The sequence below is a fragment of the Labrus mixtus genome, chromosome 7 (assembly GCF_963584025.1).
Source record: "Labrus mixtus chromosome 7, fLabMix1.1, whole genome shotgun sequence".
Classification (NCBI taxonomy): Eukaryota; Metazoa; Chordata; class Actinopteri; order Labriformes; family Labridae; genus Labrus; species Labrus mixtus.
Window position 1 is genome coordinate 22,287,103 of NC_083618.1, and position 16,030 is coordinate 22,303,132.

Sequence of the window (16,030 nt, forward strand, 5' to 3'; positions counted from 1 at the left end):
AATGTTCCTGCTTGCTGACAGAAAATAGAATCTGATTTGAGACTTTGATAAAATTGTGTGATTGAGTCAAACTTTAAAGTGAGATATGAAAACTAACAGCGACACCTGCACGTTTTTATTTTTAAAGCTTTACTTAATCTGCTTCCCTCATATTCATAATTGTCTTCATGTGAAAACTGCTAGAATCCAAAGTCATCTCTCTGCAACCCAGTCACAAAACTTATTTTTGTTATCTGTTCCCAAAGAGCGTCTTGAAACAGGGTTAAGGAGTTTCAGGTACGCTGTAATCTCCTGCAGGACGATCTGTGACTGATGGGCTGGTCCCTTTAAATCTTTTTTTAAGTAGATTGAAGTCGTTGGAGGAAGATGCTTCAGGATGAAGATGATTTGACTGATTACTTTTCTGCTCGGTGACTCAGGATATGCTGACCTGTGTTTGTATTAGTTCTGTGTTTTATGTGCTGCTGCCCCTCTTAACCAGGACTCTCTTCATCTCAATTAGGATCTCCTGGTTGCCAAATAGGACTCTGCCAAATAAATAAATCCCAGCCCCCTGTGTGTTTACAGATCCTGTTGAAATCCTGGTTCTTACAGGAGTCAGGATGAAACAAAGGTAATGACTGAGTTTACAGAAACAAGGAGAAACTCACTGTCAGCCCGGAGGGTGACGGCGAACCTGCGACCTCCATCTGCACCAGACTGCACCTGACAGGAGAGAAAACACACACACACACCGTTTAGATAAGAATTCAACAAGTCTCATTCATGATGAACCACACGGTTTAAATCTTTTATGGTGACTTGAAATCCTTCAGATCACATGTGGGTTATCATTCTTGTTGAGACACATGAGTAATCAATATTTGACATCTTTAAGTAAGGACCAAAGACGACCATTATCATTGTTTACTTAGTTGTGTTTAGGGATCGGGATCAAAACCTGGATCCATAAGGAGCTGGTTCATCATTTTTCAAAGGCCGAAACTCATCATCATGTTTCAGCTGCTATTGAGTCTCCATGAGTCCGGTTAGGTAACGATATACATCCTGAGTCAGGTCACATCTTTGAAATCCAACAAACAGGACTGTCTCATTAAGCTTTTGAATCAAATTGAATTGACAGCCTACAAGAACATCAGCATTGTGCATGAACAAAATAAAGCGCCTTCGACTGTGTTTCATTGGAAAAACCTCCGTCGACCACGGCTGCAGCTGTGAGTAACATGCAGACACATGACTTTGTCTGCTGCAGGACAATCACTCTCCTCGTTCACTCAAGATGATTACTGATCAGAACGTTTCAAAATGCGCCAGATTTCTTTAGCATTTTGTGACTTTCCATCTTATAAAGACTTTTTTTTCCCAGTCACATTTTTTGTCACCCAAGTATTCTATCGCGTATCAGCTCAAGAGCTGAGTCAGTGTATCGTCACACCCCAAGAAAACATAATGCAGCAGTTTAATTACATGCAGGGATTTGGCCTCCGTCATGTGCATACAGTCTGTGTCGTGCACCCATCGCGGGGAATAAACATCACCACCCCCTCCCACTAGCTCAAGGTGAATTCTCCTGGTTATATCCTCCTATTCTCACATCAGCTGACTCTGACTTTCTGCAGGAAAATGACTAGGGGTCTGGCAGGAGAGACTCCGGATAAGGTCTGGGTAAAGATTTTGTCCATTAGCGTTCACACATGCAGCTCAAACTTCAGGAGGTTTGTATGAATGTGAAAGCAGCTATACAGCGCATTAAAATAAAAACTCAACTTGGTAGAGAGCAGAAGCATAAGAAGACTTGAGAGTTCAAAACTAGACCTAGCACAGAAAAAGAATAAAGTATGAAATGAAGTTAGCCTGCTGCTAACACACCTGGCCCCTCTAACCACACCTCTAACTTTAATTTGATCTGATGCAATAACTTTATCCAAATGAGACACATGCATAACTCCAGCTGATGTCAGGCTGTGGAGGTAATCCAGAGAAACTAGAGCTCCTCTCAAAGCCCCACCCTAAACCCTGCAGCTTCAACACAAAGGACGACAAAGTTACACACCAAGAAGAGAGAGAGACGAGCTGGAAATGGACACTTTCTCTGAGCTACCCAGAATCCTTTTCTCCGAGTCCCGACACAAAGACGTGGACTCTCATGAGGTGTGTTTGAGCAGGTTTACAGCTTTGACCCAGGTCACACACACACACACACACACACACACACACACACAACACACACACACACACACACACACACACCCTTCAGGCTTGTTACAGAGGTGTCAGGCTTTGGTCACACACTACAAACACACACACACACACACACACACACACACACACACACCTGAAACCAATCAGATAGACCCCCTACTGTGTGTGTGTGTGTTAAGAAAGTGTGCCATGCTTATTAGCAGTGACTGTACCTTAACAACCCATCCACACACACACACGCACACACGCACACACGCACGTTTGTAATTATGTACTTGTGAAGACCCTCATTGCCAGAACACATTCCCCAGACCTTTAAACACTCACAAACAAGGACCCTAAAACTCTGAACATCCTTTTGAAGTGAAGATCACACAAAATGTTTGCAGAAACTTTTATCCCCCAAAAAACACAAAAGTCCAGAAAGAAATGTTGTTGCAAAGTTAAAAATACACACAAAAGACTTTTAATCCCATGATTTCTTTTGTTACTCTATACTCTCCTTTAGTTTGCCTCCACTGCTGACCTTTAACCTTTAGGGTTTACATGCTGTGTTCACACATGTCCTGCTGGCAGCATGAAATGGGAGGCTAATTAAAATCAAGGGAAGCTTTTTCAGCAGACTTCCTGATTAGCTGCACAGCAACAAAAAAAAAAACCTCACTGCAAGAGAAAAGTTTGTTCTGGTGCAACTTTTCCGTCAGCATGAATGAAAGCTAAAGAAAGACTTTGGCTGTTTTGGAAATCGCCTGCTATACTAGTAGTACGTGTACTGATTTGGTCAAACTTGCAGTGTGCAGTATGTGAACAAATTAGAGATCTGAAGTACACCAAAAACACCCAGATGTCGTTCAGATTCAGAATAAAGATTCACAACATGCATCAAACCAGTTTTCTCACGTACCGTTTCCCACAATGCAAAGCGTCAGCTCAGAGATTTAAAACCAATTCTCTTTTTTAGTTTAGTTGAGTTTAGTTTATTTGAATCAGGGACAATGTACAAACAAAAACATTAGTCTCAGAAGAGAAGAGACGCTTTGTACCAGATTTAGCTAGCGAGTTAACTTCCATCTGTTGTCCCTGGGCAGATGATGACAACAGTACAATACAAATCAACCAGTCATGCACACACATTTCATAAGAGAGAAGAAATACACAGAACAATATACAGATATTAAAACATACAAGTTTCCCTGAGATGACACATTAATGTTGACAAGACTGGTTACCTAAAATCCATTTTTTGACTTCACAGGTGAAAGTGCAGAACCTGAAAATAATGAAATTCTAAACGAATCACTTGTTGGCTTTTTTTCAGACTCAAAGTGGACTCTACACTGTGGCTGGGTTGATGTTTACTTCGGCACTACAAGACCAGAAACCAGCTCAGCCGGGACTGGCAGTCAGACTACACACTACTGTTGAACGCAGTCCGCACTGATAGTAGTATGTAGTAGGCGGTTACGTTATGATTTTAGACTCTCTCCTCTCTGAGGAAACACTGAACGCCTGAAAGACACCAACAGGTCGGGCAGAACAGTTAATAAAGTGTAGAAGGAAATGTAATATCAACATTACAAGAGCTCCAAAGTGCAACAACACTCTTAAGAATGAAGTGATGTGATGGACATGTTTTGCCTTTTTCATGGTTTAAGGCGCGAGTGGTTCTCGACTCGTCTAGCCTCAGGACCCACCACCGACTCCTCCGAGAGAAATCATGACCCAAATTTCTGATATTTTACAACCAATCAGATTTATTTAATGAAAAACGTTACAAAACATGTAATGGAGGCAAGAAACTGAACAAATCAAAACAAGTTAAAAAAAAGTGCTTTGTAGACTTTTTGACACCTTTATTTTTTATCTCTAGTACACATTCATGACCCACTGAAAACGGCCCACTCTTGGGTCCCGACCCAGCAGTTGAGAAACATTGCTTTAAGGGATCACGCTTTCTCGGTACCGACCAAAGCAGAAATCACATCAGTATCTTTTTATTTATTGATTTAATGGAAGCGATGTTCAAAAAAATACTGTTCCCAGTTTATTCCTGACACATATTCAACTGCGACTCGAAGATCTCGTTCACCATTAACCCGTCTAAATATAGATTTTTGTGTTAAATCGTCAGCAAAATGAGTCGCCTTGGGACATCCCTAACAGAGTCAGTTTTTAGTTTCTTCAGAATAATCTAGAGTCCTTTACGAGACAAACAGCTGAGTGACAGTCGTATACAGGGAGCCGGTTACTGACTCTGTAAACGTGCTTCATGTGGTTTGAAACATCGAGCAGCTTCAGGAAAAAAACGAAGATGAATCAAACAGAGCAGGCTGATTAATCACAGAGCTCGCCGTCTCTGAAGTAACCTGAAGCTGATGATGCACATCCCCTCTCCCCCCTCTTAAATGTAGCTCCACATCAGGGTTACCACCAGAAGCTCCAGTGTTTTACATGTTCTCCAAACAAGTGAAGTAACGTTGACGCTCTTTTTGCAACCCCATCTCTGCACCATTTACTTCAACACTTTGTACCATTCTGTATTTTTATTGATTTTTTTTTTCTACCTCAGTACTCCAGCAGTGACCCCGCCCGTCGCCACGAGCCAAACCTTCATTCTTTACAAGTGATCATTTTTCAAAAAGACGGGCAAAGGAGACACTTTTCTTCCTTCCTGCTGCCAGGTGTTTCTCACTAGTAATAATCATTATCCCCTACACACACACACACACACACACACACACACACACACACACACACACACACACACACACACACACACACACACACACACACACACACACACACACACACACACACACACACACACACACACACACACACACACACACACACACACACACACACACACACACACACACACACACACACACACACACACACACACACACACACACACACACACACACACACACACACACACACACACCCTGAGGGCTGGACAGACTGAGTCACATCAGTAAACAACTAAAGAAATAGACGATAAAAAGAAGAGAAAGAGGAGATAAAAGAAAAGAGCGGATCATTATTAGCAACAAAACGAGCTGAAGAGCAGTAGTTTGATTTAAAAAAAAAAAAAACACTGAAAGTTTCAGGTAAGTCACTTTTTAGACTTAAAAACAGAAAAGAAGGGAATTAGATGAAATATAAACACAAAACTTTAAACCCAAAAGGAGAATGATTTCCCTCGGGAATCCACACACACACACACACACACACACACACACACACACACACACACACACACACACACACACACACACACACACACACACACACACACACACACACACACACACACACACACACACACACACACACACACACACACACACACACACACACACACACACACACACACACACACACACACACACACACACACACACACACACACACACACACACACACACACACACACACACACACACACACACACACACACACACACACACACACACACAGTAATCAGACAGCTAATTGCAGCCTCGGTTAGCTGAACATCAACAGCAATTCATCACAACGCTGCAGGGAAGGAAAGAGGGAGGGAGGAAAGGACACAAGGAGAGATAAAAGGAGGCTGCTTTGGTTTAAGATTCAGATTAGGATACGGGTTGGGGGGGGGAGGTAATCACCGATCTTGCAGAGGAGGAAGGAAGTGAGGAAGAGGAGAAGGAGGAATCTGATTAAACAGGAACTGCTTCAATTACAGCTTTCAGGGTTCACCTAGCAGACTTCTCCTCTTCCTCGAGCAGACCAGAGCAGAACAGTTCCAGATGTGGGGACGGACGGGGAACATGGGACAAACCTCGCAGCTGACCTCCTAATCAACACACTGATCAGGAGACGAGGCTCACGCTGCTAGAAGGGTTCTGTTTGGAGAAAAAGGATCGGAGCTGGTGTCGAGATTTTGTTGGTACAACAGAACTCAGTCCCTTCACAAAGCTGGAACGTCCTTTAATGCAAATTAAACCAACCCCGTGGAATCAACTTTCCCACAAATTTCACCAATCTCCCATGATCAGTCGCTTTGATATTAAGAGTATTTATTCCCGTGTCTGTAACGTTTTTTAAGCATGGCGGGATATCACTCGTTTTGTCTTTAAAATCTCTAGAAAGCTGCAAACTGGAAACGTTCCAGCAACAGCACTTGAAATTATTTAAAAAGTTGCATCAGGCCTTGCAGGCTGCATCACTCTCAGAGGAAGAATGAAACAATGAAAGAGATTTAAATGTTTTTACAGATTTTGAAAATGTGAAAGACCCAACACATGACATGAAAAAAAATCAGGGAACAGTAAAGTCCATATAGAGCAACAATATATTCAGCATGATACAGGACGACTTTGCCTAGTGTGAGGGCGCCCTAAAGATCTCACAGCCAAACACGACTTCAGAGAAAACAAAGATGGCGGACAAATGGCAGGAAGAATTTGGGGAAAGTTTTTAGACTACTTTAAACCGAGAATTCACAAAGAAAAAATAACTATGGATAACGGGGTGGAGACGGCGGACATGAGTAAAAATAGCTTCAGTCGTTGTTCTTCCTTCTGTCAGCGTGCTTCCCAATGGCGACCGGTTCGTTAACGATCGCCAATTAGGAAGCGAGGGGTTTCCCCCCCTCCAAACAACAGGAGATCTGATGTTTATTATTTACGATTTGTAAATCTGTGTGGCCCTGACATTCTTCTGTTAGAATGGACTTTACTTACAATTGTGTGTGTGTGTGTGTGTGTGTGTGTGTGTGTGTGTGTGTGTGTGTCTGGATGGGGGTCTTGTTCATGCAAAGCCTTCAGGCTGAAAAACTCCGCCCCTTCCTCTTAATGTCTTCCTGTCTCTATACAAAAGCACTCACACAAACACACACAAACACACAGCTTGAAACGTTCCCATATGGGACGACAAACTGCTCTGGATTATCTGCGGGGTCGGGGGGGGGGGGGGGATTAACCAACCGGTACGACATAAATTACACAAATCAAACCTGTGGTCAATGTTATATTCTGTGTCCTCAGGTGGAAGAAAAATGTGCGTGCAAAAAGTCGACAATTCAGCATTTTTCTATTTCCATATGGACTTTTTTGCATCATCATCATCTTAATGTCCACACACACATGAAAAATCGGAAATGTTCCTCTATTTAAAAACAATATTTACAGCCGGTCAAATTCAGTTAAACATCGTCTTTGGTTGTTTTGGTTATTACAAGCACATGAACTGTATGAGATAACACAAGACAACACGTTTAAAACAGACCTGCCTGAGAATCTGCAAGTTCATGTCCTCATCCATCAAACCCCTCCTAACCTCGTCAAAGTCATTTGCTCTGGTTTATTTTTGTCCCAAGCATTTATACTGAAATCAGAGGAGAGTGTTTATATTTGTTTTCAGGATTTCACCACTTGTGGAAACAGCTGTAAAGAAGGAGGTTAGCTTTATTACGGTGCGTCAATCAGATCTAGAAACAACATGAAGCTGTTTTTATATTCGCACTCCTGAACATTTCTAGAGACTGCGTCTGAAATTCTCCTGATCAGATTCACTCATGCACCTCACAGCGGGAGACTATCCCTGTCGGGCGGAGGATCTCCTGCAGCGAGACGTGATGTAAAAACAAAGACGTAGAAGTGGCAGAGAATACGACGGCATGAGAATATTTGTCTTTATATCACTGCTATGTGTAGTTCAACAGAATCACCACATCAACAAAAAGAGCGGAGGAGGACATAATGGAGAACAGGAAACTCAATGCAGCTGTTTAATTACGTGCACAGATTTTGCATCAGTCACATGCATACAGCCTGTGGTCGTGCACTGATCGCAGGAAATAAACGTCGAAACGAACGAAAAAATAAAATGTGACTGCTCGATTGACAGCTGATGCAAATTGAAGACCTGCCTGAGTCTGAGGCTATAAGAAAATATCAGCGCTAAAGAAAATATGAAACACCTGATGTCGAGAACTTAGCTGAACGTATTCACAATTTTACCAACTAAAAATCTATTAATCTGTCCTTGCATCGTCATTTAAAATGAATGCATTAATGTTCCTATGAAGAACCTTAAATAATAAATGAGTCATTAAAGACAAACAGATTACAGTAACAATGTCTTTCAGGGTGCACAGATGTCGGTTGTTCTCCCGGCCTTGTTTGCATGTCCCTAAAAATGCCTCTAGTGATCACTTTCAGTTTAGCTTGATTTAATCTGCTCACTGATCTCCTGCCAAACTAAAAATCTAATATTTAAGAAGATATGAGTTCAGCTCCAGAGGAGGAAAAAAAAAAAGTCCAGGGAGAGAAAAACTGGAAACAAAAGTGAGGAGCAACAATACAAACTCTGTGTGTGTGTGTGTGTGTGTGTGTGTGTGTGTGTGTGTGTGTGTGTGTGTGTGTGTGTGTGTGTGTGTGTGTGTGTGTGTGTGTGTGTGTGTGTGTGTGTGTGTGTGTGTGTGTGTGTTCGGGAGCAGCCAACCAGAGATTTCCCACCGAAGGAACAAAACCTGCAGCTTCCTCCTCCTGCATGACTGCTCCACAATGACCGCCCCCCCCCCTCCCCTCTCTCTCTTCTTCATCACAACTCCACCTCGCCCAGGAGGAGCTGCTCCTCTCCTGCTGTGACATTTTGTCCTCAGAAAGACTTTAGTGGTCACAGAGAGAGAAGCAGGACTGACTGACTTTCTTTAGAGGGACACAAACCAACACCACCCACCAGCAGCAGGTAAAAAGGTGCAGGAGGACGGAGTCATTATGAAAAATCACAGAACTCAAAAAGAAAAGAAAAAAAGACACCCTCATCCCTCAGTGGGTGCTGCATCCAAAAAACAGGAAAAGGTAAAGAAAGCAAAACAAGATCTACACACCAAGAAGCTCCCGTTAGAAGGATCTAGGACTTGACTCTTGAGCAAGGTCAGGGTTTACCGTACCGAACTGAACTGAACCAAACGGGACCGCTTGGTGGAAACGGGGATGTGTGGCATGCAGAGGATGTAGTCATGTCCCCTGGACCTGTACATAAAATAAAAGTGACGTCTGCAATAACTTACAATCATTTTGTCCAATACTGACTCCTGAAAAGGTTTTTTAAAGTGTTTTTAGCACGCGCCCCATGTATGGAGGCCTTGGTCCTCCAAGCGGGCGGCCCAGGTTCGAATCCCACCTGTGGCTCCTTTACCGCATGACATTCCCCTCTCTCTCTCTCTCTCTGATTTCCGACTCTATCCACTGTCCTATCTCGCCATTAAAGGCACAAAAAGCCCATTAATAAAAAAAAAAATTTAAACAAAAGAGGGCGTGGCTAACTATGATTGACAGAAGTTGCTGTAAGAGTCAACCTATATAGGATTTGCGATGCTGGCTTTACGATGACTTTCTTCAGGGAACATGTTTTAATGGTCGGCAAATATTCTGCGATGGGATTACTCAGGTGGAAACTCTGACGGTGCATCATCCACTGCTCAATCTTCACCTGTCGCCGCCATGTCTGTACACCTCTGTGCATCAACAGACGTTAGCGACGGGACGACTGAAAAAGCCTCAATCAGGATGACATCACAGTGATATAGAAACACAATGTGATATGTCTGTCAGATGAACAGAGGGGACCTGAAATCTGTTCCCTGACTTTAGTTGGTAAAGCAACAAAAAGCCTAAAAACCACGTTCAGGGTGTTTTTATCCTTGGAGGACGGAGATGAATAAATATTTCTTTGACATGTTTTATGCAGGAGGTGACGTCCAGCCTCGCTCCTTCACCTTCTGCCTCATTCACTCGCCCAGAAAAGCAGAAAACACACACGTGTTTCACATCGGACTCGGGCCCAGCCGTGACGCCCTCTGAGGCCCCTCTGATGCCAAAAACACACCGAGGCCGAGGAGGATGATGGGATACGTGAGGAGGAATGGAAAGCCACTTTACGATGATGGAAGGGGTACAGAGAGAGAGAGAAGGAGAAAAAAAAAGGAAAGACGGATGAGGAACCCAGAGTGGAACAAAGAGAGGAGGAAGCTGGATGATTTCCTTGGTGTGTCTTCGTCCGCTGAGACAGATGTGATGCTTTCAACAGATGTTTTACATGCAGCTAAATCATCTCCCTTTGTGGCCTTCTGCGGGAACATGATTTCTGAATCATCCAGTAGAAAAATAGAAGCTGCTTTCTTCATCAGGTTTCTGTTTTTCCTCCTGGAGACACCTGATTATCTGTCCACGTTGGCAAACCCATCGAAGTCCGTTTGAGGACTTTTTGTGTCTCCTGAGGGAGCGACATGAAGTCTGATAAAGAGATCAGGGGACTTCAGCCAGCGTCTGTCTGGAGCTGAAGACTACAGGTTTGAAATAGAAAAATAATCCTGTGCTGTGAGAGCTGGAAGTGGATTTCCCAGACCTCTTCGTCTTTGCTTTGAGGCTCGCTGCTCCGGGATAAATCAGCCGCAACTATCTCAGCACATTCAAGTCCAAACGCTCAGAGCAGGAGTCAGACTGCTGGTAATGGAGTATTTTGAAAGGTGAAGATTGCTTGAAATAAAAAGATAAAAATGGTACATTACAGATTACTGTCTCGAAGGAGCTTACGCTGAAGGAGAACTTGAAGTTGTGGCCTGCTGATATCTTATCTCGTCTTTCCTGATGGCTCATTTCTATCTCGTTTTTAATGACCATGTTTGACTGATTGGTGGTACATTCTTATTCTTAAGAGAGACAGAAAAGTCAGCGCTCTAAATGTCTTTCACAGTTTGTTTTTTCGGGGTATAGAGCAGCAGCGTACAGATCAACAACTGACACATTTCAGCTCAGCGTTGAATGCTGATTAAGGCCTTCTGCTGAAGCATGTCCGTTGTCTGTTGCTGATCTAGATATATTCAGGGGTGCAGATGTGAAAACAGCTTGTGTGAGTGTGACTGATAAAGCTACTGGGACGGCTGTCTAGCGAATAAGTGAACACGTGAATCGTTCTGAATGCAAAGGAAAGTATGAGCACGTGAATCGCCTTCATTTCGAAATAAGATCGCATGAATGGAGATCACACTTTTTTGAATCATGCAGCCCTACTACCAAGAGTGATTATGTACAACCTTTTTCATCCACTAAACGGGCACACACACACCTCTAATATCTACCATGAAACATCTGATTTTGCAGCTTGTCATACTTTGCCCTTGATTGCTCTGCTTTCAATGCCTCAGCTAAAAACAATGCCCGTCACAAAAGTAATATCATCAGCCACCAAAATGTTTCACTCCAAACCTCGCCATGTGCCAATGTGGTAGACGTCAAACAACCTTTCTTAAGCTTATATACTTTGACGTTTAACAAGGGGAAATGGTTTCAAATGTGTGTAACAGATTGTTCAAACAATACCGCGGAGGGAGTCCTGCTGGAAGAATCACACCCAGTTTTTCTAAAAAAAAATAAAAAACAGAAACTTGGCTTTTCAGAAACTGTGTTTGAGGCTCTGCGGAGACCTGCAGGCAAACACTGCTCGTTTTTTCTGGGAGTTAAACTGAAAAAAAAAAAAAAAAAAAAGCCAAAGACTTTCTGGGAATAATAAAATCCAAAAGACACTTCGGGGTATTGTGGTCCAAAAGACTGTCCTCTGAGGTAGAGCGCAAACAGTGCGGAGGAAATACAAGGAAGGAGAAGATTTCTGGGAAAACATTTACTTGAGGCAGCAAAAAAATAAAAAACACAGTTTAACAAGCGGCTCCCAGAAGAAAACTGTGACCACTCAGATGACGAAAACAGGATGAAGAAACCCCATAAGGCAGGGCGGCTGTGGCTCAGTTGGTAGAGTCAGCGGAAGGTCGGGGGTTCGATCCCCAGCTCCTGCAGCTATATGTCCGATGTGTCCTTAGGAAAGTCACAGTGTGTGAAGGTGTAGGTGTGACCTGCAGTGCAAAAGCGCTTTGAGTAGTCAGAAGACTAGAAAAGAAATATACAAGCTCAAGTCACTTCACAGATAACAGGTGGACTGACTGCCCCTGAAAGCCTCCTTAGTTGATTGTGTGACAGGTTTTCTCGAGGGGGGGCGTCTCGGAAGCCAAGACCAGTTGTGGCGGACTAAGCAACAGAGGGATGACATTTTGCAAAGAGGCTGTCAGGAATAAATCTGGATGAAGTTAGGGGGAAGGTGTTGGTCGTTTGCGTTCACACATGCAGTGAAACCTTGAAATCTTAATCATGCTATTCTCAGGAGGTTTGTGCATGTGTGAAAACAGCTCAGGAAAATCAAAACAACGACACAAGAACAAAACAAAAACAAAATGTTTAGTATTCTAGTTACTCAATCAATCAATTACCAAAAGAGCTGCTGATTATTAATTACTGTTCAAAGATTCACAGCCTTCTCAGGGACATTTACAAACTAAAGGCAGACACGTAAAACGAGCAGAGCTTTAACAGGCCACACACACACACACACACACACACACACACACACACACACACACACACACACACACACACACACACACACACACACACACACACACACACACACACACACACACACACACACACACACACACACACACACACACACACACACACACACACACACACACACACACACACACACACACACACACACACACACACACACACACACACACACACACACAAAGGGCTCTAATAACCTCACACCTGTAGAATAGCAGACCCTCACACCCCCATCCTGCAGCCTTTGATGTGTGTGTGTTTCTGAAAAGAGAGGGGGATGCAAGGGGGGGGGGTTGCAGTGTGTGTGTGTGTGTGTGTGTGTGTGTGTGTGTGTGTGTGTGTGTTTGGGGGTGGGGTTGGAGGGGGGTTGCAGGAAGGAATGTTTCAGCAGAGTAAACAGTGTGAAGCTTCCTGTAGAAAACACTTCAAAGCCAGAAAGAGGAAACCAGGATAATACACACACACACACATACACACAGGCACACACACACACACAGACACTGAGTCAAACAGAGCACAGTGCATCAAAGGTAGGCAGGAGTCATCTATCAACACAGGAAAATTAAAACCTGTAGAGCACGTGCGCACACACACACACACACACACACACACACACACACACACACACACAGAGAGGATCAGATAATTCATCTTCCCACATCACAAAGATGAAAAAGAAATTCAACACCTTCAGGTTTTTAACACAGAAATCTTCTCATCAGGGCGTAAAACTTTCTGTTTCACATTTTTTTATTAATTTAAAGATGAAGCGATAACTCCACTGGTCAATCGATAAATTATTTATTATTGATGATTGTTGGTCCCATATTCCCATTTTTGCTTTTTGTGCCAGTTCTGTTTGTCATTCTTCATATTTTTTTTGTTTGTTTGTATTCTAAATTTCAAACCTAGTCGTAAGTGAACTACTCAAACGACACCTGTATGATGGTGTGAATCAGCCGTTTTCACATTTAGAATCTCCTTGAAAGTCTAAAGTGAATTTTTAGGAGGACTGACCCTGAAACCCCACCGATCTGGTTGTTCAAACACGCACCTCACAGTGGGAGACTATCCCGGTCAGATAAGAGGGGGGGGGGGGGGGCTCCTGAGGTGAGAGATGACGTAAAAAGACAGCAAAAGATTCTGCAAAAGACGCTTTGATGAAGAGTGGAGAACAACAAACGTGCATACACTCTATGCTCGTGCACCCATCACAGGGACTAAAGGTCACCACTCCTTCCCATTGGCTCGAGGTGAATTCTCCTGATTACATCCTGCTGCGTTCCAACATCAGCCCACTCAGACTTCATGCAGAAGAAATACTAGGAGGGAGGGGGGGGGGGGGGGTCTGGCAGCTCACCACGAAAACTTCAGGCAACTGCATGCAAGTGTGAACGCACTACTCGTTTAATTTACTCACAAATGAATGGGAACTTGAGTTTGCCAAACTAACGACATCATGATGCAGATTTGTCAGAAGTCAAGCTTTTGTTTTCAAGAGGAGAAGAAAACAACTTCTGATGCGTTTCAGGCAGTCTGGGAATCTAAACGCCGATAAGACTCATGTGACAGCGTCGTGAAGATTTGTGACTCAAGTCGAAATGTTCGATCCATAATGGAGTGTTAGCTGCACTTTTCCTCAGATATCAGTCTATGAAGACATACAAATCATCATCACATTACTGCCGCTCGGAGCTTTTCTGCATACACCAAATCCTGCTGATTGTTTAATACAAGAAATGTGTGTCTGTGTCCAGAGTCTGCATCTTTATTTTGATTTTGTAAATAGAGATTAATGAGGTATTAAAATGGTGCAGGAGTCTAAAATGTCTCGTCCAGTGAGTGTTTGAGAACGTCTGAATCCCCCACTGAAGTTTGAGAAAAGAAAGATTCAAGACAAAAATAAGCACACCTGTCCTCTTAAAGAAAACAAGTTGCATCGCCTGTGTGTTTCATTTTGAGATGTTTGTCAAAGTGCAAACATTCTGGACTGAACTCGGATGAAAAGACGCAAAGCTTTGTGGTGGTTTTCATGTCCAGAAAAACAAAGCTGCTGTGAAGTGCAAAAGCAGAAGAGCCGTGTGGAGGAGGTGCTGTATTCATGTTTTCCACATCAAATGTTTTTAACAGACTACACACACACACACACACACACACACACACACACACACACACACACACACACACACACACACACACACACACACACACACACACACACACACACACACACACACACACACACACACACACACACACACACACACACACACACACACACACACACACACAAAAGGCAGGAAACCAGCTTTACTACCTGCAAATTCCCCCAAAACCACAAAACTCGGATGGAAAGAAGGGGAAGTTTTTCATCTTTTTGAAATGAAGTCGTTCATCATAAAGGACAAGTTATTCCCCTCCTATCATTTCTACTGAAAACATTTGACTCTCCTTTTGCTATGACTGCAGAAATAAAAAACCCGCTAGGGGTTTAATTTAGTGTCACATCTCGTTTGCAGATTATGTCGAATGCAACAAAAAATAACTTGAAGGTGTCAGGATTACAACATAAAGAGGACTTCAATAAAAACTGTGGACAGAGTGAGGAACCTCTACTCCTCCAGACAGGACAGAGATGCTTCAGGGACATGTTTTACAACTTTGCTTTCTTAATGGATAATAAAGAATTTCATACAATCATTTTAAACATGTCTAGGAATGTAAAGATTAATCGTAAAATCGTGATGAATTGATTCAAAGGTGTCACATCGGTACTCTGAAAAAACGAATCTCAATTACAAGGTGAGTGTCGGCAGCTGTAGAGCAAGATTTAGAAATGGGAGGACGCACCACCGTCTTTTAAATCGGAGGTGTGGAAGCATTTTGGCTTCCCCAAGACTGAAAATGAAAGAGGTGAGAAGATAAGAGACAAAAACTGTGAGCAAATATTACAAGACAGGGAACTACACAAATAGAACAACCAACATGATGCAGCATTTAATCAACACCACAAGAAGCTCCAATCACCTCCACTTGTTGAGAGAGAAAAAAAAAACTACACTGACAAGCTTGGTTTGCAGCCCATAAAGGAATCTTTTACAGTCATCATTTGTCTACAGTCTCATTTTGTGAAATAAATCGTGAGAGAATCGTATCGTGAGTTGAGTGAATCGTTACATCCCTACAATGAATTCATGTTTTCAAAGCCAAAGAATACATAAACATGAGCTCTTTGGAGTCACCTTTAAATCCTGCAAAGATCCAGTACTCAAAATGCATTGTTGTAGCCTCAATCGTGCTTATTCGTGTGTTCAGTTACATGCTGTCTTCTGGTTGAGGGAGAGGTGCACTTTTCAATGGACTAAAGTCTTCTATGG

General features: G+C 42.9%; 1 protein-coding gene across 1 annotated transcript in view; it reads right to left on the reverse strand.

Annotated features, from left to right (window-relative positions):
- il17rd (interleukin 17 receptor D) overlaps nucleotides 1-16,030 on the reverse strand; it is a 33,837-nt gene that overhangs the window by 17,210 nt on the left and 597 nt on the right. Inside the window, exon 2 of the mRNA XM_061041309.1 lies at nucleotides 651-705. Within this exon, the coding sequence (XP_060897292.1) occupies nucleotides 651-705 (55 nt within the window). The remainder of the gene's footprint in view (nucleotides 1-650; nucleotides 706-16,030) is intronic.